At 42.0% G+C, this 23,231-nt stretch overlaps 1 protein-coding gene across 4 annotated transcripts in view; it reads left to right on the top strand.

Annotated features, from left to right (window-relative positions):
- LOC310995207 (bromodomain-containing protein 4-like) overlaps positions 1-10,757 on the top strand; it is a 30,415-nt gene extending 19,658 nt beyond the window's left edge. For 2 of the 4 annotated variants that reach the window (XM_083984187.1, XM_083984185.1), the window contains exons 16-22: positions 977-1,711; positions 2,690-2,790; positions 2,894-3,014; positions 3,654-3,787; positions 3,915-4,120; positions 6,059-6,311; positions 7,936-10,757. In XM_083984187.1, coding sequence (XP_083840313.1) covers positions 977-1,711; positions 2,690-2,790; positions 2,894-3,014; positions 3,654-3,787; positions 3,915-4,120; positions 6,059-6,311; positions 7,936-8,004 — 1,619 coding nt within the window. In that variant the 3' untranslated portion in view covers positions 8,005-10,757. Of the gene's footprint in view, positions 1-976; positions 1,712-2,689; positions 2,791-2,893; positions 3,015-3,653; positions 3,794-3,914; positions 4,121-6,058; positions 6,312-7,935 lie in introns of all 4 variants that reach the window. The other 2 variants (XM_083984186.1, XM_083984184.1) reach the window with 1 other exon arrangement.
- The last annotated feature ends 12,474 nt before the right edge of the window (positions 10,758-23,231 follow it).

The raw sequence follows: 23,231 nt of genomic DNA, 5'->3' as shown, positions 1-23,231 counted from the left end.
GTAGTAAAAGTAGTAAATACTTTGCATTTCTTTTTGATAAATTACAATTTTTATCATATTAATCTAGTTTCTGATACTTCATGGCCGGGGTTTATTCTGCTGTAGCCATGAAATGCATTTGTTCACTCTGTAGAGTAGGTTTCATGATCAGTGGTGGGGGAGTACACATTTCTCTGGGCTCCTAGCGTGAACACTTGGGGGAAAGAAGTGATGCATTTACATGCTGGACAGAATTCAAAAGACAAAAGCCAGTTTGCATTCTGCATGTAATTTGTGTTCATTTCCAATAATTAAACAATACAAGAGTTGTATCTGTAGTTGCCTGGGGGATTTTTAATGGAAACATATTTGTGGTGTTGTAAATGTTTTACAAGGACTTGTGTAATTTGCATCATGGCCAAAGCATTTGTCAGGGGGCGGTTGGTGGGGGGCAGGAACTAAACAGAGCAGCTGTTCAAAATGTGTTTCTGTCCCCTGGGTTCAATAAATTTGATGTTTAGTGCAGAACTTTGGGACTTTTATTGTGAAAATATCCTTAAAGGGACAGTTGACAGGGTTCCTACACAAGTATGGAAAGTATGGAAAAGTATTGAATTTGATTTTATACATTTACAGGTCTGGAAAAGTATGGAAAATTGAAACTATTGTATGGAAATATATTTATTTGATTTATCTTATCTTGGTTTGGTCTTATCTGAAGTTATTTGAGTTAACTATTTTGTATGTGCTATTGTACCTAGCTACTAAACTATTTGGTTGCATAATGGCATACACATTCAGAATAATGAAAACAAGATAAATTGCATGCTTTTTTTTAATATTATGCACATCTATTTACTTAAATATCACAAATTATTTAATTTCTTTTACCGAGAAGTCTGGAAATTAGTGTCTGGAAAAAGTATGGAATTTGGAAATGTCAAATGTGTAGGAACCCTGTCTTCTCTCATCGTTCTCTTCTCTTCCTGCTTCACAGCCATCCACAGCGCGCTTCCCCAGCAACCATCGAGACCTAGCAACCGCGCGGCGCCGCTTCCTCCCAAACCTCCGCAGCAGCCTCCCCCGTCCTCGCTGCCCTCCCTGCCTCCCTCCTCCCCCTCCCCCTCCCCGCAGCTGCAGCCGTCGCTCCCCCTCAGCCTCCCCCCGCAGCAGCAGCAGCAGCAGCAGCAGCCGGTCCCTCGCCCCCGCGTCCCCTCGCCGCCATCGCACGGCATCCTGGGAACGCTGTCGGCGCAGCCCCCGCAAGCGCTGCTGGAGGACGACGAGGAGCCGACGCCCACCAGCTCGGAGACGCCGCCGCCCCTCAGCCAGGTGCACACCTTCCTGCAGTCGCTGCAGCCGCGGCCCGCCGCCGCACAGACGCAGCCGATGCACCACGGCCACAACACGCATTCGCCCGTGCGGCCGCCGGCTCCTCAGCTGGTGCCGTCGCTGCACGCGCAGGTCATGACGGCGGCGGCGGCGGTGGCGGTGACGACGACGCCGGCGCCCGCCCTGACGCAGCAGAGACACAGCTCGGCCCACGCAGCAGCGCACATGCAGCAGCCGTTCCCGCACACGCACACGTCGACGTCGCAGCAGCAGCAGCAGCAGCAGCAGCAGCAGCAGCACCAGCAGAAGGGCGTGGCGCTGCAGCAGAAGGTACAACAGATGCAGCAACATCAGCAGCAGCAGCCGTCGCCACGGAGCAAAGCAGAGCCGTTCTCTACAGGTGAGACACACGGCGGCTCCCACACTGAAAAAGGAAAAATGGCGGGTCATAAGGTATCTCAATAATCACAAAAACAGGCAAAAAAAAAGAGTCAACAAATCATAAATACCAAGATCAATATTTTAATACTTTAAACACACAAATCTTTTTTTTTTTATCTTTGTTTGGTTTTGCTTGAACTGAAGGAAAGTTTAAACTGTATGTGACCGTGTAGACGCTTTCTAATAATGCTGGGTTTTGAAAATGCTGTTTCAATCGTCACATAATAACATATTTACTGTATCTCTCCACTTTTCATACATCTTGTCTTTTACTGTCTTATTCTCTTTTAGTTTAGTTAGTTTAGTTCATTTATTTAAAAGAAGAGACTGACAAAATGCATAGATTGGTCAGTAATACATGCAACCAAAAGGTGCGGGCTGAAGCAATAGCTTATTGTGCTCATAGTGAAAATAAGGAGCATTGAGATAAAAACTAACAACAAATCAAAACCAAAACAAATCAGGACAGAGTTCGTATTATAACTTGTATTTGTCGGCCAGGCAAGCAGATTCTACAATACATCATGGAATGTATCAATAATATTAGGTTTATGAATTTTTTATCTGGCCGTGTAGATGTTTTTTTTTTTTATAATAATGCTGGGTTTTAAAATATGCCACTTATTTTGGGACTGACTGTTGGCATATGACCAATCAGGACAGAGTTAGCCTCAAGCTCAAGTTTTTCGGGGCCGTTCTGAGTACCAACCCCACAGCAGGGACTCGTTTGTCCCTGTAAAAGTTGGAGGTCGTCCTTCAGGGGTGGCTCCTGCTATAGAGACACTGACCAACGGCCCCGGCCCCGTAAAATTAGCAGTGGAAACGCCCCTTTAAGATGTTGCTTCAGATTCAGTAGACGACATTTGGACTACACACATCAGTTTTGTGGGTGTCGCTGCCCAGTTGGTTGAATTCAGCCTTGTGTGTCTGTGTGCAGGCTGCCTGCGCGAGAGCCCGTCTCCCCTGATGATGCACTCTCCTCAGATGCCTCAGTTCCATCCAATGGGACACCAGTCGCCACCACAGACCAAGAAACATGTGAGTGAAACGTCCCCAAAGAGAAAAATGAGACATTTTAAAGCAGAAAATGTTTTGTAACAGCCTTTTTTCTTTTTTCTTTTTTTTTAAAATCTTTGTGCAGGAGCAGAGGTCCAACCTGGTGGGGGTGAAAGAAGAGAAGCCTTCCCATTCACCAGTTCTTCCCCCCTCGCCCTTCAGCCCCGCCATGCGCCAGGACTCACACAAACCCGACAACAAACACAGTGAGAAGACGACACCTCGCACTCCACAACACATCTGAAGCTAAAGAAGCAGTAGAAATAGATTTCCCAGATTGTATCTAATTAAATTCAATCCACTTTATTTATATAGCACATTTTCAAAACATAAAAGTTTACACTGCTGCACAGTGATTTACATAAAAGACATAGAGCCCAAAATCGTAAGAAAACGTAATGAGGATTAGAAATAAAGATGAAATAATAATAATTTAAAAAGAATAAAAAAGGAATGAATAAATTTAATATAAATAACAATAAAAAAGGAATAAAATAAGAGCCATTAAAAGCAAACAGATTAAAAATACAATAAAATTATATTAAAAAAGACAAACAAGAACAGAGATCACACAACTCTCATGCTGAGTTAAAAGCCAAGGAATAAAAGTAAGTTTTATTTCTAATGGTAGCTCATTCCGCAGTTTAGGAGCCGCCACAGAAAATGCTTGATCACCTCGTGTTTTTAATTATTAATTAAAAAACAATAACTGTATTTCCTTCTATTACTTGAGAGCTGAGAGGGTTTTGTTTGTTTCCTTTACAGAAGCATTACTGTCCGCTGTCCGCTGTCCGCTGCGTTAAGATGGATATCTCTGGTTAATCACTGTGTAATGTTTCCCTCAGGATTAGATCTGAAGTCGTTGGACGGCTCTCGCCCCGGTTCTCGCCACCTGGACTCCCCAGCGCCGCCCTCCTCCCAGCAGGACAACAAAATCAAGCAAGAACCCAAAACTCCCATCGCTCCGAAGAAGACACAGGTGCGTGTGAGTGTAAGAGATGAGAAAATAAAGAAGGAGCCTCGTTTGCTGCCTCCCGTTCCATCTAACCCTCTCGTTTCTCCTCCTCCTCCTCCTCCTCCTCCTCCTCCTCCTCCTCTTCTCTCAGGACGTGAAGTTAAAGAACATGGGCTCCTGGGCCAGTCTGGCTCAGAGGTCCACGTCCACGCCGGCCTCCTCCGTTCGCTCCTCCAGCGACAGCTTCGAGCAGTTCAGACGGGTGGCGAGGGAGAAGGAGGCGCGGGAGAAGGAGGAGAGGGAGCGACAGCTGAAAGCACAGGCGGAGCAGGCCAGGAGGGAGCAGGAGAAGCTACGGTAGGAGAGAGGGGGGAGAGCGTCTGACGAGGAATGATCCAAGATTATGAAATAACACCAGTGGTGTGACACGTATCGGCCGCTGTTTTTCTTATTTAAAGGGATAGTTCAACATTTTAGCAAACTGGCCCATTGCCATAATCCCTATAGTCATAGCAGTAGGTTCGTTACCTTTAAAGCAGAAGTAAGTGATCCGGTTGTTTTGGTTAACTTCCTGTCAGCCGATGGAGTTAGCAGTCCCCGCCCTCGTCCCTACGTCACCACATGCACGCGCATCCCTTGGCTGCACACACAGAGAGGACCGCCCCTTTATGCCGTTCTCTCTCCTCATTGGATAAAGGTTGTACGATACAAGAAAAGTTTTCTCCTCGGCTTACAGCAGAGCAGAGTGACTGACAGACCCGTGTTTCAGACCAAACACTCTATATAAGTGATTGCTGTCGTAAGATATAACTATTTAAGACTTATATTAACACAAACATTCCGCTTACTTCTGCTTTAATTGTCAGTGTAAGCTATTTTTAGAACGGCGGAGCAGAGCCGTGAGCTGCTCAGAGCTACACTACGGAGGCTAATGGGATTCAAATACACAATCCAACAACTCCAAAACGCTCTGGAGGACAAGTTGTGACCTGCACATTCACCACGCTATGAGACAATAACAGAACGTTATGAGACAGGGTTGTTTTAGAGGCAAAAGCAGAGACTGTTTGCTGAAAAACTGCCTCCGACGGCAACGCACATCAGCGGTTTTGCATGAATTTACCTCGAAAACAACTCTGTCGCGTAACGTTCTGTTATTATTATTACAACTTGTCCACCAGAGCGTTTTGGAGTTGTTGGATTGTGTATTTGATGAGTTTGCTGAGGGAAACCAAGAAATCCCATGAGCCTCTGTAGCGTAGCTCTGAGCAGCTCGCGGCTCTGCTCCGCCGTTCTAAAAATAGCTTGCACCGACAATTAAAGGTAATTGTTTTCAGTCTATATTCAGTCTGCCATCTTGTCAAGTGTTACTGCAGTCACTCCTTTAATAATCTCCGTCTCGTCATCATTTGCACCGGTGGGTTGTTTTGATTTTTTTCATGACGACTGTGGTTTTTCAGATGTGGAGAGATTTCGCAAAAATGACTGAGCTCACCACAAGATATCACACCTTTGATCTGCAACTTTCAGATCAAGTGTCTCAGAGGTTCAATTTTTTTTTAATGCTGTAGTGAACTGGTTCTCTCACTTTTTTCTTTTTTTTTCTTTCTTTTTTTTAATGTAATTGGCTTAATTGTATTTTAAATGTGGAGGGACTGACTGGCCGGTCTAGCAGCTACTTTATCTTGTCTTAGTGTAGCTTCACTGACTGCACCCATCTCTATAGACGTCTTAAACTCGGCTCGGTGGTTCACACACACACACACGGGTTTCAGTGATGTATGTTCATGTGAAACAACCTTCAATCTTCTGCCTCTGCTAGGAAATGTCAAAATGTCACAGTAAAGCAGCGTTGGGATTAGTAACGCCTCTGTAATTACTCTAATTGCCGTTATTTTAGTCACATGACTGCAGCAGACTTGTTCATGGGAGAATCTAAATGTCAAGTTTAGCTCAGTGTTGTTTATAAAATAAAAATGTTTTATTTTCAGTTTTTACTCTCTGATAAAATCAGTATCAATCTTAAAAAAAAAAAAAAAAGCCTGTAGTTTTTTTGTGATTATTTTTCTTTATTGAATTTTCCATTAAATCTTTTAGAAAAACAAAACAGAGATATAACAAAAATGACATAAAACAGAAAAAATCTAACAAACACCAAAACAAAAAGCAAAACGTACAAAAAAACACACAGTTAATACAATTATAAGAACAGCAGCAAAACAAATATAAATTCGATACGTGACGTCCAAATATTCATCCTGTATTTACCGGGTTGTCTCTTTTTTTTTTATGCAGGAGCCGTGACGACGACGACACAATGGAGCAAACTCGCCGAGTGCCAGAGGACACCCGCCGTCGCCAGGAGCAGCAGCAGCAGTCGCCGCTCGCTCCCACGCCTCCAGCTTCGACCCCGCCCACTCACTCTCCGCAGGCCCCGCCCACGCAGCCCCCAGCCCCGCCCCCGACGTCCGCGGCTGCACAGAACGCCCTCGACCAGCAGAGGGAGATGGCGCGACGCCGCGAGCAGGAGAGGCGCAGGAGAGAGGCGGTACGAACCGAACTGTTGTTAAAGGTTGAATATGGAGAATCTTTATTAAAAGCTTCAAAAATAATACATCCACAGGGCGTTTAGAGCGGTGCACAATACGAGTAGCCTATTGCTTTTCCATTAAAAATTATATTTAGTCTGAATAAAATAATTCAAGAAATTTTGGGGGGTTCGACAGTGACTTCCTGTTTATATTGTAGCAGCCAGTAGACACAATCGGGGATCACTTCTCCGCTGTTTTGCTAACCCTCCTCCCGTCGTGTGCTTTTTTTTTCACCGAAGCCTTTTATAACCAATGAGTGGATCGATGGATTATCATATAGATGTTACGATGTGTATAGGCCTGTTTGTGTAGTCGTATCTGTCATAAACAAGAGGTTACGGTTACGGTTAAGGGGCGCGTTTGTGTCGCGGACTCGCTGTGACACCGGGTCCGAGGCTCTGATCGCAGGTTTGGTTTTCAGCCACAATGCGAAAGCGAGCCTTTACTCTCTCTGTAACAAGCTACGTCATTTATCTAACATCACAATTAGTCCGAAGCTGTTTAATGACGGTAAAAATGAAACACAAGGTAAATATCACACATTTCCCGCATGGTTCGGTAACACTTTATAATGAGTACACACTATTAAGCATTAGTTAAGCATTAAATACTGAATTCATCATTTATAACACACGGATACTCATTAGTATGTAGTTTATAAACACAGTTAAAAATGTTTTACTCATCATTGATAAACACTAACTGTATTTATAAACTACATACTAATGAGTATTCATGCGTTATAAATGAAGAATTCAGTATTTTATTTATGTCAGAGAGAGTCAGAGTCAGTTTATTTGCCATTTGTGGAAGGAGACCACATTGGAAAAGGATTTGCAAGAACTCAAACAGGAACACTTAGGACAATAAAACAGTAGACAACATTGTTAATAAAACAATCAATAAACAGATACAATAGATAGATAATAAATAGAAACAGGGTTGCAGACAGAAAACCAAGGCACTCGTGAGGGTACGACCAATTAAAATGCCTTTATTGGTACATGGCTAATCTATTTAAAAGCGAGTCAACGCGTTTCAGCCAAACTGGCCTTCGTCAGGACAAAAGTGAAACTTTTCACTTTTCAAGGCACCCTCACGAGTGCCTTGGTTTTCTGTCTGCAACCCTTTATGGATCTCCCCAACTGAAGAGCACCTGAGGGATACACTTTTCTACAACACCCAAGAAGCACTCCATGCACTGCGTTCCTGTCTGAATAAATAGAAACAGTAAGATAAAAAAGGACAATTTGCCCCCATGGATAGGCTGACGGTCACCAAGAAAAAGTACAGTACATATAAAAAATGCATACTTTGTAAAGTGCAAAGTGCCTGCAGGAACATAATTTAACATGAGGAAAAAAAATTAAATGTTACACTTTGCAACCAACTGCTGTAGTTATTTTTCTGTTGTTGTAATTCCTATCTTGACCAATAGACGGCGGTGTTCTGCTTATTCTCCATATTCAACCTTTTAAAATCTAAATCTAAATAATAAAATCAATAAAACGGTGATGAATGATTTTTTTTCAACCAGTCCATTAACGTGTCGTCATGTCGTCTCCTCTCTCCCCCCTGCAGATGGCCGACACCATCGATATCAACTTCCAGAGCGACCTGATGGCCATTTTTGAGGAGAACTTGTTCTGAGAGAAAGAAGAAAGAGAGAGAGAGAGAGTGAGAGAACGGACCTAGAGACACGTATAAGAAGATTTACAAAAAAAATGCATATAGACCACGAAGCTCTGACACACACACACACACACACACACACACACACACACACACGGTCGCTGCTCATACAACCCGCAAACACACACACACACACACACACACACACATATATACACATAAATTAATAGTAACTGTCCCTTTCTCTCAGTAGCAGCTGGCTGACGTCATGTGAACGAGAGGAGGGAGGGATAATAGTGAAAGTGAAAGAAGTAACCGTCTTTTCCTCCAACCTCAGATACGTTTTGGTGTCTGCTTGGTGTTTATGGTTGTCATGGTTCTGTGTCTGCGATCAAAACAGGCACTGCAACAACAACAACAACAACAAAAAAAACATAAATTATAGAAAAAAAAAATCATAGTCCGCTTCCCTCGAGGAAAAAATGGATGACAGAAAAAGAAAAAGAGGGGACTTGAACTTTTTTTTTTTTTTTTTTTTTTCAAAGGAAAAAAAAAACCGATGGCGACAACGATGATGATGATGATGATGATGATGATGATGATGATGAGTAGGATTTAATTTAAGTGAAAATTACGGGAACCTCGCTCTCTGTGTGAGAGAAGACCAGAGAACGGGGTGAAAAAGGAACGGACAGATCACTTTGACCTGTTTTCTTTTCTTTTTTTTCCTTTTTTTTTCTTTCTTCTCTCCTAATCTTGCCTCTATAATTGTTGTTTTCAGTTTGAATTGAATTGAGGGGGTTTCGCGGTTGATGAGGTGGGGAAAGAGGGAGGGGGAGAGGAGGGAGGGAGGGTGTAGGTCGTCTGAGAGTCGGTTCGGTTGTTATCTCAGGACACGGCAGAAGATTAAATAAAAAAAAAAAAAGATTTAAAAACAAACGAAAAGAAAACACACCCCGGCCACATTCACACACACACACACACTTTTCTAAGACATCCTTCCTCCCTTCACTTCCTGCCGCTCCTCCCTCCTCCTTCTCCTCCTCTTCCTCCTCCTCCTCCTCAGCCGTAGAGTGGAAGTTGAAGAGTCGTCGGAGGTTTTTTTTCGGTGACGCTCGAGGTCGCATATATAAATTGAAAGGAGAGAGAGAGAGAGAGAGGGTGTTGAGAAAAGGGACGATGGCGTTTTAAAAAGCTTCAGAGTGTGTCCTTTGCCTTAGCGCTCTGGCCTGTAAACTACCGATCACACCCTACAAATTATACATATTATATATAAATAGATACATGAATATATATTATATACAAAGGAAAAGTCAAGGTAAAAAAAAAAAAAAAAAGAACATGAGAGGGATTTGGATTGCGGGGAGCTAAGCTCGTCTCGGTGTTCATCTCTAAGCTCTGGTTTTGATTTTGTAGAATTTACTGTAAAGAAGAAGAAAAAACTTTTTTATGATTCTATTGAGAGGATTGTTTCGTCTGTCTTTTTCTCTCTCCTTCCTTTAATGTTTCTGTTTTTTGACTTCTCGACTCTATGCCAAAACCAATCTATTGAGTGCTGAAAGTTCATTCACTTCTTTTTTTTTTTTCTTTTTTTTTGTACATGTAAAATGCATCTTCGTTTCACTTTATATTAAAGGCTACATTTTTATTGCTATTTAATTTTCCTTTATCCCCTTTTTAAATCCGAAGTTATGCAGCAGTTTGCTCTGCAATAGATTTGTTTGAGGAAGCGGTTCCAAAATCATCGATTATGCCCCATCGTTCTGTAGTTGTCCGATAAATCTGCACTTAAATGTTTCATTACTTACATCTTCTTTTTTTTCTTTTTTTTCATTATTTCTTCTCATCATGTACGTGTTTTTTTTTCTCTGTCTTTTCTTAGCCGTCTCGTCCACCACTATCTCCTTCACAGCTCCTGCAGTCTGTATAATAGGTTCTCCGTCTGTCATTCTGTCTTTTTTTTAGATTTTATTTTATTTTATGAAATGTTTTTATCGTCCATGGTAACAGTTTTGGGATGTCGTGTGCCATCGTGTTTTTCTGGAGGCGGGGGGCTCTTCCCGTCTTCTTTAGGTTGGCTCAGAGATCTGTGAGTGTTTTCAACTCTATAATCACTTTTTTTTTTCTTTTTTTTTTAATGTTTCATTCATTTCTTTTCCCTTTTCATATTTGATTGTTTTGAGTTTATTTTGTTTTTCGTTTTTTTTTTCCTTTTTGCTATCTTATTATGATTTATTTTACCCAGGACAACCTTGTTGGTATGTCGGTGAGTGAGGCATTGAGGTCAATAGATTCATCTTGTTCAGAGTACAACATCTTTTTTTAAAAAAAGTATTAAAAAATAATATTTTAAAAAAAACTTTATTTTGGTGCTTAGGTTTTTTTTTCGTTTGGGTCTTTTCTCCTCTGTGAGACTTACAGTAATTCACACATGGTACTGTATTGATGTGCTACTACATACAGTGAACTCTGCTTTAATTAACCCAGCGTCAGCCAGCAGGGGGAGCTAGAGAGACATCTGCAGCAGCTACAGTCTGGTTTCTCATTCACAGGCTCCTCATGGTCAAAAGTATGTGGACACCGCAGGCCACCGTAGCTACACTGGTCCAGGGAAGGTCGAATTTATACTTCAGTAGTGAGGAGGAAGTTTCCACACAGAAACGCTGTCCCCAGGTTGGTTTTCATGTGAAACCTCTGACCTCACTGATGCTGCTGTGGCTCAGAGGGAACAAACAAGACGATCGGATCTAATCTGATGTGGTTTTGTTGTTGTCCACATACTTCTGGTCTGAGAAAGCCAGTTCCTTTCAGTCCGACACGTTTGGAGAAACTTGATCTGCAAATTGAGATGTAAGTAGAGCTCAGCTGATGCTGGATTTTTAAGCCTGATGCTGATGTAAATATTTGAGAGTAATAAAAAAAAGAAAAAAATGGAAACGATGAATAATAAGTTTTATTTGTAAAGGAGTTTTTCTAACATAAGGTGCTTTACCGGATTAAAATAAGACTGAACAGTCAATTAAAATACACACAATAATGTCAGTAACAGTATATCAATAACAAGTATGATTTAATAATGATGATAAATATATATAAAAGACAAGAACTTTACTTAAAGCAAGAGTTGAGCAGGTATCTTTACTTTATTTTCCTCACAATATGATCAAAAGTGAGTACCTATTAATAAAATCACACACAGACACATTAAACTATTTATATGTTTGGTGAATTTTGAAAACTGTGAATTTAATAGAAAAGAAACAAATTGTTTGGTTCGGTTTGGGTCTGGAAGTGAAGAAAGATGAAAGTTGCTGAGTAAGAATTTCAAATTAAAAGACTTTTCCATGACTAATCAATAGCTGAAGGTCAAGCAGAAGTTGCATTCGTTATGAAATCATTGTGCTGCCAACTGCTCGTCAAATCTTGGCGACTGTTTCACATTCACACGATTAAAAAAAGACGTGTTCCTGGTGGTGGCATCCGTTTACAGTAGAGGAAGTGTGTGGTGATGGTGTCTGTTGGTCATTCACGCTTTTCTCAAGAACTTGTTGAACGTAGTAACTGTGGTGGAAACATTTCACAACTTCTTCATCCCCCCTTTAACAGAAATAATAAAACCATGACATTGCACAGCTCTCAGTCGTACCAGAGTTAGCTACAAGCTCATTCTTCATCTGTATATATATAGGCCCTGGGGCGGGAAACGGAGAACATACAGCGTTGCACTGCAAAAACTCAAAATCATACCAAGAATATTTGTCTTTTTTCTAGTCAAAATGTCATTTCTAGTCAAAACAAATCTAATTGTACTTAAAATAAGACTCATCACATTAAAAAGTAGCTTGTTTTTATACACTTTTTACTTCTCTCAAACATATTTTCACTTGAAATAAGTAGAAAAATCAAGTTTTTCTTTCTTATTACAAACACAAAACAACTTGCTTTCACTGGCAGATTTTTCTACTCATTTCAGTTGAAAATTTGTTTGAAACAAGTGAAAATTATCTAAAAAAGAGTTAATTTTTAAGTGATTAGTCTTATTTTAAGTGGAAAGAGATTCATTTTGACTAGAAATGAGACATTTTGACAAGAAAGATTTAGAGTTTTTGCAATGTGCTTCAAAGTTTGTGAACCCTCCAAACATGGCGCCTGTGATTGTGTCCAGGGAATGGACATACAGGACGCCTCTGGTTTGTCCAAATGACCTCTGGCAACAGGCAACTTTGTTCTTTCTTGAGAGCAGAGGTTTTCCTTCTGCCAACTTTCCCATGCATAACATGTCTTTTCATTTTTCTCTTACATGTGTAGATCAGTGCTTCCCAACCTTTTTTGGCTCGTGACCCCATTTTGACATCACAAATTTCCGCAATCACGTGATTTACCATCAATCAAGATGCGCCAGCTCAGATATCTTTATATGCTGCATTTTATTTGAACTCGATTTATATTCAAGAAAGTTAGAAAAGTATAGAATACAATTCTTTAAGATTTTAATTTTAAAAAGAATAATAATTAGTTAGTTAGTCAATTACTAGACATTTCAGGCGACCCCATTTGAATTCCAGGCGACCCCACGTGGGGCCCAGACCCCAAGGTTGAAAAACACTGGTGCAGACTCATGTACATTTATCCCAAACGCTGCCAGAGAGGTCTGAGACTCTCTGCAGGTGATGTGTGGATGGACCTTCACCTGATCTAGTCTTCTTCTGGTGCTTCTTGGTGTCTTCCACCAGAACCGGCTCATGGCATAAGCAAACTAAGCACTTGCTTAGGGCCCGTGACCACTGGGGGGCCCCCAAGAGCATTTAACTTTTTTAAAACTATAGTGCATGACTTCTGTCGACTCCTACAGGAGTTCTGCATAATAAGGAAAAACCCTAGCGGTGCTTCCACTTCGTGTCTGGTGGTATCCGTGGCCACACAAAAATGCACACATGCAGGCACTGGCAGGTGAAATAACGCAAATAACACACTCCAACAAATCCACAAACTACAACAAAAAGTTCTCACACAATGCTCATCCTAATGACAGGTTGGAAAATTAAATAAGTTTATAGTAGGTGTGTATATGAATGATCAATAGTCAGTATTATTGGCAAAAATAAAAGACCCCAAAATCATTTTTTTTGCTTGTAGGGCCCCCCATCACCTACTGGACTTCACCAGTGCAGCTGTGGTTCACTTACTTTTACACATACTCTGATTCCATGTTTCACGTACTCTGCTGGCTCCTCAAAACAAGGACATGGAATTGATAAACATTAACCTGATATTTAATTTATAAAAACCTGGCGATAATAAAATAAGAGAATCATTATTATTATATTAAAAGTCTAAACTACTCAAGAGGTTCACAGATTTTCAAGCAGCACTGTTTCTGCTAACACTATAATATGAAACAAACACACATGCACACAGGCAAAACAAAAAAACAAATATAAAACAGATCTAAAACCGCATCTTCAACAACAACAACAAGATTTCACAATATTGAAAGTTGCAGTTTCACACTATTAAGACACAACAGCAACAATTAGATCAAAATGTTAAGACACAACAATAACGCTTGAAATAAAACAGGATCAACGTGTAAATAAATCGACTTTATTCTGTAAATTAAACATTTAACTGGTATCATGACTTTGATGCTCACTGAAAAGTTTGATACAGTGTACTCTTTATTATTCTTAGTAATTATAAATGATGATATATGTAAACAGAGGGTTGAATGTTTGACCCCTCACCCCCTCCAGTCATAGATCACAGTGTAATAACAAGAGGAAATGTACAAACAGAGGGGGAAGAGAGAAGAATGGAAGGACACATGGGTTCACGAGGCTTCAAGGTGTTAAAAGGACTGAGCTCTGAAACTGGATCACGGTGCAGGATGTACTTTTACAACAGAGGATGTTGTGGTTGAGACCAGTTCAAACCAGATGCAGGTCGGAGAGACGACGCAGCAGCAGCAGCGGAGTAGAGCAGCGATCCAGCCAGACGCCGTCAAGTCAGGTCACATGACTCCAACACATTCAAATCACTGCTGAATCACAGCTGTGGGGTTTTTAAAGACGAGGCCTTGACCCCCCCCTCTCCTCTCCCCCTCTTTGAAGAACTACATGTCTGGTCTGATGCCTCGGTGCTGTGCCACACACACTTACACACACACACACACACTTGTTGTTTACACTGTATCATACACTGCGTCTCCTCCGGCGGCCTTGAGCAGACCGACTGATAAGGCGCTTTGTGTGCATGAGAAGAATCTGCTCTGTTCGACATTTTCTTCATCCCGGCGAGCAGGAAGCTTCGTCTTTGACTTTCAAATGAGTGCCTTTGTGGTTTTTGCATAGTGTTTAACTTAAAATCAGATCCAGGGCGTGACAGAAACCATTCTGTGTCTCCAAAAAAAAAAGAAAAAGAAGAGAAAAATCCCCATTTGGAGGGGAGGTCAGCAGTGAAATTCAATGTTATAGGGAGAAACTGCCAAAGCAGGACACTGGATTTATCAGGTGAGAGGATGAGAAGAGGCCGCCATTAAGATAAGAGCTGCCGGTAATAATCCGCTCTCTCGTCATCCTTCTCCTGATAAGAAAGTCTTCAAATATACAGAGGGAAAGAAAGCAAAGAAAAGGCTAAATACTCTGGAAATATGAGAGCAGTTCAGCAAGAATTTGTGGCAAAGACTTTGGCAGCTGCACCTGGAAGTGAGATTTTAGAAATGTAGATGTGAGGCAGAAGAGAAACTGGTTGGGAGTATTAAGTGGTTTTAATGAATGAAGAAGTGAGAGTGTGAGACACAGCGGAGGGATGACGGGAGGTGAATCAACAGCAGAGAAGGAATGAGAAACATGAAGCTGCTGCTGCTGTGTATGTGTGTGTGTGTTGGTGTGTGTGGCGGCAACAGGTCGGACAGACAGAGTGGAGTCATCGGGGGCTGTCGGTCGGTGCTGATGTGAGCTGAGCGAGTTCAGCCAGCAGTCATGTGATCCACTTACAGGAGCAGAGAGATTGTTTGTTCATCTGTTTGTGGTGTTGTTGACCTCTAGTGTTCAGGTGGGTCAGGTCCATCGTTACATTCACTCGTCTCTATGTGTTAAAGGAGACATATTATGGAAATATCACTTTCTGAAGGCTCTTATATTTGCGTGTTTTACTTGCCTTCCAGCCCCCAAAATATGAGATTTGACGAAAAAAAATTGTAATTTGCAGCCTCCCAAGGTTTAAATCCATGTGGTTTTACGAGCTGTTCCTTCAGTTGTCATCCAATTATCTCAATTGTTTGCAAATTTGCATAATACCACCCCTACTTGTGAGTACCAATGGAGGGGGCGGGGCAAACAGTGGCTCATTTGCATTTAAAGGGACAGGCACTGAAACCAGCCGTTCTGAACAGGACTGTTTTGAGCGGATAATTAGACAGCTGTGATGTTTGATCCTTGGGGTATTTGGACCGAAGCATGACACAGACACATCTTTAAGACACCTGGGATCTATTTTAATTTGTGGAAAATTATCATAGTATGTCTCCTTTAAAGGGATACTTCACCCAAAATCAATAATTCACCAATTTTCTACTCACTGCCATGCCAAGGAAGGGTTCGGAGTAGTATGGAGCAGTATGGTGGTCTTTGGATGTTTCATAGTGTGTGTTTTGGATGATTCAAAAGTAAACTCTATCCGCCGCCATTAGGCTATATGAAGAGAAGAACTAGAACTCCAAAAGCGTTTTGATAACTCCGAATGTTCTCCGAACCCTTCCTTGGCATGACGGTGAGTAAAAAATTGTTGAATTATTGATTTTGGGTGAAGTATCCATCCCTTTAAAGCACAGTCTACTTTGGTTCTTCAACATTTGAGAAGAGGCCTGTTATTGTTATTGTCTGCATGATGTGTCCACCAGTTCAACCAGTCTGCATTGTCTATTTTAGATGTTTTTCTGAGGCCCTGGAGATGTTAAAGTGTGTCTGTGCAGATTCATCTTGTGACCTCGCTCTCCTGGGTTGGGAACGGTAGTAAAATGCAAAGGAGCGTTGCGTTGTGCAAGAGACGCTGCAGCAGCTGTTAACGTCCCATGTCCAACCACAGTCTGTTGGACACTGTGGTTAACTGTCTTACTCAATGGCAAGTCTGCCATCCACTTCTCTAACCTTAAAGCCACTGTTTCCCATGAGGTGAGTTTTTCTTAACTATTAAAGGAGAATTCCGGTCATTTTTGACCCCTAAATCGTTGTCCTGATGGTCACCAGTGTTGGGGGGAGCAAAAAACGCGACTAAAATTGATGCAGGCAAACCAGAGTTTCACCATGGCTAGACAGCGTTAGCGATAGCGACAACGCTTAAGTATGGGGGCAATTTTTTCAACCACAACAAACACTCAAAAAACAATCAAATATCTATAGTACATGACTCGAATCCTTATGACACACCACTGAACTCATAAACTGTACGGTTATACTGAGTATAAACAGTATAAACTTTGTGTTTTTGCATGTAATCACTCACCTCAGACAGCCGAACTCTGGAACATCCTGGAAAGACATTACTAAGCGATCGCAGAGCGCCTTCTCCCCACCACAGAAACAAACACTTTTTCCTTGTTGTGATGATTTCTTTACAAAAATAAACGGTCGAGCAGTGCAGTGGTAATGTCCAAAATATCTCCGACCGTTTATTTTTGTAAAGAAATCATCGCAGCAAGGAAAAAGTGTTTGTTTCTGTGGCGGGGAGAGCAGGCGCTCTGCGATACTCAGTATAGGCCTAACCGTACAGTGTATGAGTTCAGTGGTGTGTCATAAGGATTCGAGTCATGTACCATAGATATTTGATTGTTTTTTGAGTGTTTGTTGTGGTTGAAAAAATTGCCCCCATACTTTAGCATTGTCGCTAGCGCTAGCGCCATCTAGCCATGGTGTAACTCCGGTTTGCCTGCATCAATTTTAGTCGCGTTTTTTGCTCCCCCCAACACTGGGTGACCATCAGGACAACGATTTAGGGGTAAAAAATGACCGGAATTCTCCTTTAAAACACTGACAGGAGAATCTTCTGGGGTCAGAACATGGTGTTTAATATCATATCTTTAGATCAGTGGCCCCTGACCTTCGTAGCCCCGTTGAATCACTCATCATCACTCATCACAGGCTGCATCATGTTTGATCTCGTATTGAGTATTCAGGCAGACATATTGTCGGCAGAGGAAGGTCTGTAATCTTTCCTATCAATCATCTCTTGAGCTTTTAGAGACATAAACATCTGGAGAAGCCTGAAACAAAAAGACCTCATGGGACACCTGGAAAAACAAACATGGCCCCTCAGATTGGCACATTTCACAATGACTCTAAACCTGTTTAAACCTCCTACAGAGACACTACAGAGTGATGTAGTGATGATGTGCGCTGTGGCTACGGTTTACTCATTACCTGCATGTGAGGCGTTCAGGAAACATCTGAAAATTGTCACATCTATCGTCTGTATTTAGCACCGTCGCCAAGGAGAGGGTCTGGGTTCAGATAAATGGATGATGGATGGATGGAGGGATAAATGGATAAATGGATGGAAGGATAATCTGTATGTGAGGCATTCAGGGAACACCTGAAAATTGCAACATCTAATATCTGTATTTAGCAATGTTGCCAGAGAGAAGGGTCTGGGTTCAAATAACTGGATGGATGGATGGATGGATAAATTGATGATGGATGGATGGATGGATGGATGGATGGATGGATGGATGGATGGATGGATGGATGGATGGATGGATGGATGATATATGGATAGATTGATGAATGGATGATAAATGGATGGAAAGATAGAAAGATTGATAAATGGATGGATAGATGGATGGATAAATTGATGGTAAATGGATGGATGGATGATAAATGGATGGAAAGATAGATAGATGGATAATAGGATGATGAATGGATGCATTGATGGGCAGATGGATGGATGGATGGATGGATGGATGGATGGATGGATGGATGGATGGATGGATGGATGGATGAATGAATGGATGATAAATGGATGGAAAGATAGATAGATGGATAAATGGATGGATGGATGGATGGATGGATGGATGGATGGATGGATGGATGGATGATAAATGGATGGAAAGATAGATAGATGGATAATAGGATGATGAATGGATGGATGGATGGATGGGCAGATGGATGGATGGATGGATGAATGAATGGATGATAAATGGATGGAAAGATAGATAGATGGATGGATGGATGATGGATGGATGATGGATGGATGGATGGATGGATGGATGGATGGATGGATGGATGGATGGATGGATGGATGGATGGATGGATGGATGGATGGATGACCTGTTTGTGAGGCATTCAGGGAACATCTGACACTTGTATATCAATCTATGTGAATATGTTTGTTGTTGTTGTTTTTTCTCTTTGTTCGGCCACTTTAGGTCAACTTTATCAGCATTAACTTGGAGTTTTAAGTGTTTTGTTTTGTTGGGTTTTTTTTTTAGCTCTGTTTTAGTCTCTGTGAGGTGAACACATGCTAACTGCTAACTGCTCCACTGGTGCTCATCATCTGGTCCCCGACTGTTTCTGTCTGTTGTTTTATTTTCGTCTGTAAAAACCAATACGAGACGCCGAAAGATGCTAAACTGCTGGATTCCTCTGCTCTGAGCTACATGGCCACACTGCGGGCGGCATCTCCTCATCTTTGGAGCACGTTTTCTTGGGTGGTGCCGATGGGATTTACCAGCAGTGTGAAGCGGCTTATAATTGTGAGTCCACATGTTTTGGGATGGGGGGTTTCCTCTGTGGACTTCGGATTGAGTAAGAGAGCTGCTGCATTCTTCCCGTTAATGGCATTAAGAGCGGTGAGGGGTGGGAGCCGGTGATGATGGCAGTCATTGGGACATCAAGGCCCTCCCAAAAATCGATGCCAGATGACAATAAGCAGCTCCATGTGGGATTTACGCTCACGCAAATGCATGCAGTCACAATTCAGAGTTGAGCACGTTGCACAAGACCCCTATGTAATTCTGATGAGAACACACAATCACTGACACACACACACACACACATACACACACAAGCGTGCTCTGGACCCTGCTGTTTTATGGTGCACATCATGGCCGCCTGCTGGGAAGCGACCTGGCTGTCATTCAGCTGTTGACTCGGCCTCGTAGTCTCCGCTGTTTCCCCACACGGCACGAAAAAACGCTCACGCCCTCCTCGATAAATCACTCCGAAGCACTTCTGCTTTTCCTCCGCTGTTGTCTTGGGATTCACACCACTTTTCCTCTCCCCCACCCCCACCTCATGTTCTTCCACTTCCTGTTCTAAAATAAAACTTCCCTTTGTCTGCTTTTGACGTTTTTAGCAACAGAAGACCCCCTTTTTTTTCCTTTTTTAAATAACCTTGTATTTGCCCATTGTTATTTTATTGCTGCTTTATGAATCCTTGAATACAGAAATAGCAGCAGCAGCAGCAGCATGTTATTGAGCAGCTGAGGACCTCCCACAATGCACAGCAGGTTAAATTTACCATGAAAAAAGGTAGTTGACAAAACAATCTCACTTCAAGGTTCATTTAGTATCTGCTCTGGGGACTTTACAGTCTTAAGCAGCAGATAAAGTTTGACACAAACAGACGTTGGTCTTATCTTTTCTTATAGTTTCACATCATTATTCAACATTTACGGTAAGACGAGGACTAGGACGTGAATAAAATAGATAAGATCAGGCGATACATTGACATTTGCCAGTCTCACAGCTACACACTCACAGATATGGTGATTAATTCTACAAATTACAGGAACCGAAAGCAAACATGAGGAGATGCACATGATACCAAAGATAAACACAGGAGCTGAGCTTCCTGGGCCATAAAGCCAACAGAAACTATAGCACAGATAGAGACAGTGTCAACAGCATCAGACAGACTCATTATTAAAAAACAAAAGCTCTTCTTCACTGTGACTGCATGCGCACCTCTTTTTCTTTTCTTTAGACGTCGATAGTTGATGTTTTAGGCTTTTAAAGCTATCGACATGGAACAGGCTGAGAGGGGAAACTGAAGAGCTCATCATCATCCAACCAAAGTCGACTTAACTTCGCTTCAGTGGGTCACGAACCACCGATGCAGACTGAAGTGGGATTTCACATCCAGCTCCTGTGGGATGTTTTTTCTCGCTGAGAGTCTCGATGAGAAGTCTTTACGGTAATTAAACCCCTCAGTTTTGGCTGATGTGCCTCTAAGCTGGAAATTCAAAAAATGCCTTGACTATGGGCGGGGCTCCAGGAGCAGTTAAGACACGCCCAGTCACTCTGCAACATTGGCTGGTGCTGAGGGGGCGGGGCTAACAGTGGCGGTTCGTGACGAAAGCTGCCTCCAAAAACGTCATCGTCCTCCATCTCAGCCAAGAGCAAAATTCGATTGTAATAGCCGAGTTTCAACCCATAGAGTTTCAACCCAACCCGGCGTTATTCCTATGATCCGCCGTGCAGCGTCCGGGAAACTGAAACTAGGAAATGCTGGGCGAGTCGACCACTAAATAATAGGCTAATATCAAAATAACTATAAAGCCAAAACAATATATTTATCGAATATGGGCCCATTAACAAGTGTGGGTAACGTAGATTCATCCACATTAATATGAAACTCCTTTATAACCAAAAGCAAACTCCTCTGGGTCTCTTTAATTATCTAGATCACTGACAAACAGCATCCGGCTCCAGTCGTGTTGCACATTTTCAAAGTTTTGCAACATCTTATTCAAATTCAAACTCCGGAGAATTTTGCACAGACTTGATTATTGCATCGTCATGAAGGGTGGGAACCAACTGAAAAAGAGAGAACATGAAACTTGTGTAAGTGGAGCGCACAGCGACAGCCTAGTACAGAAAGAGGATGTTAGTGTAGGTATGGGATAGGAATGAACGGAGAGACCTTTGAGTGAATCATTGCATCTCTCTTTAGGAAGAAACTCGACCACCTTGATCATTAGAATTAAACATTTTTTTATCAGAATATGTCACACGGATTAAAACCACACCATTAGTCGTTGAAGACATATTTATCATCTTAAGAACCGAAAAACATCTCAGTGGTGTTTTTCATCTTCTCTCTGGAACTCTGTGAGCCAATCAGAAGAGAGGAGGTTGTGATCAAACAGAAAACCGTAGCAGATTTCCGGTAAAACACACAGAGAGAAACTAAATCCTGCAAAAAGTTGGGTGGTGAGGTCTAGGTGGGCGGGGCTTGGCTTGGCGTTGTTGTGACATCACAAGGTTACATGACAGCTCATTATGAGTCTCAGTTTCTAAATACAGTTCATGGCGTTCATTTCTCAATCGAGTAAGGTTTTGATACTTTCACAGTATTCATATTTAACCTAAACCTGAACTAAACTCCTCATAAAAAGTTTGGAAACATTATTTCAGTCAATCATTTCTCTCCTTTAATAATATCAATTGATGTTGTATTTTAGCAGGGGATTTTGGCACATTTTTTTGGGGGGGAGTTCCCCACACGTTTAGCCGAGTGTTGCTCATTCCACAAATGCATGATCCTTACAAGTTGTACATAGTTGTAAAGGTGACTAATCAGGGTTTCCAACAAAAAAAAGTGTAGACATGTAGAAATCTCGCCTTATACAACAGGGGACCTTTAAAGGGGAAGCATTAAATTACAAATGAAATTAAAAGATTCAATCATATAACACGATCAACCTTCCACATGTCCATGACCTAAAGCAGCTTAAACTGTGTATATCAATGCTCACATATAGAATAAATGTGGAGTATTTACTCTGGGTAAGGTTAAAACAGGTTTTAATAAGTAAACAGCTTCATTATTTCCCTTCACTGACTCTCAGCTTTAATTTCTCTTTGACGAAACCAGTCTTGTGTTTAATTTATGACACGTTTGCTCAGCCGTGATGAACTGGTGGTGACGTGACGCAGCTTTTACCCGAAAACATCCACATGCAAATCCACTGATCGTGTCTCTGATACTGGTTCATTGCACAGTTTAAAAAAGCAGGTGTGACTGACTGGGTCTTAATATCATCGGTCTCAAAGACATAAAGTCAAACCTCAGCTGCTGCCTATAAAAAACCCTGCAGGGTTATTTTCTTTGTGTGTGTGTGTGTGTGTGTTGCATATGTTCCTAATCTACTCTGAAACGGATCCTATTGCTCGAGGTGTAAGACGAACCCTGAAGCACATGTTGCACAGAGGAAACTGGATAAAATATCATTATTGCTGCAATAATATCACATTTCAGACCTTAAATGTAATAGTCCGCCGCCCTGGCCTGCTGCTCACCCCCCGTCTGGTCACTGTTAAAGCTGTGACATGTGTGTGTGTGTGTGTGAGAGAGAGAGATGTATTTGGTCATGTACAATGTTAAAAAAAAAAACCCCAAAAAAACAGGTGTGGAAGGCATGGAGGGGCAATCAGCATCCCCGTCGCCGTGGCAACGCCTCCAGGCCCCAGCTGTCTGTGACGAGTCAGTAGAGGAAATAAGAGAATGGAGCGACTCTCCGATAAGACAAAACTGGAAAGTATGAGCGCTGGAAGGACTCACATGGAGCCCACACACACACACACACACACACACACACACACACACACACACACACACACACACACACACACAGAGACACTGCGACCTAATAAGGAAAGCAGATTGTACATGTTGAACAAACATGGCTGTCACATCTCTCACACGCTAAAGTCTGCACGCTCGCCGCTTCATGTAAACAGGAAAGCGTGTGCACTTTTTCCTCACACTGGCTCCTTCACATCTTCTCATGTTATTTCCTCCTTATCCTCCCTTATCCCCCTCCTTCCCCTTCTCCTCCTCCTCCTCCTCCCTTCTTCACTCTTTTCTTTATAAGACAGTCCTTTCTTGCAACGTCTCATCCCAAACTACAGGTTCATCCAACGCCGTCCTCTCCTGAACAACGGAGGGAAAACAAAGAGAAGCATCCTGGTTTTGTGTCTGACGTGTCCTTGTTTCAGTCTCTCCCTCCTTCTCCCTCTGTCTCTCTCTCAGTCGTCGACCTCGTGTCCTCAGCTCGTGAATAAAAGATGAGCCTGACAGCCCATTGTTGCTTCTGTGGTTGTCACTGTCATTGTTGTACTGAACCGATCTGGTTGTGATCATGATGTCGGCACGAAGAGGTGACGTTTTGGGGTGAAACATGTTTTTATTTGCTGTAAATTTGTGCAGCAGAACCAACAACCAGGTGTGAGTGTTTCTACAGGATC

This window comes from Trachurus trachurus, assembly GCF_905171665.1.
Source record: "Trachurus trachurus genome assembly, chromosome: 1".
NCBI lineage: Eukaryota > Metazoa > Chordata > Actinopteri > Carangiformes > Carangidae > Trachurus > Trachurus trachurus.
Note: the sequence above shows the minus strand (reverse complement) of the source record. Positions and strands in the feature narration are given on the sequence as shown.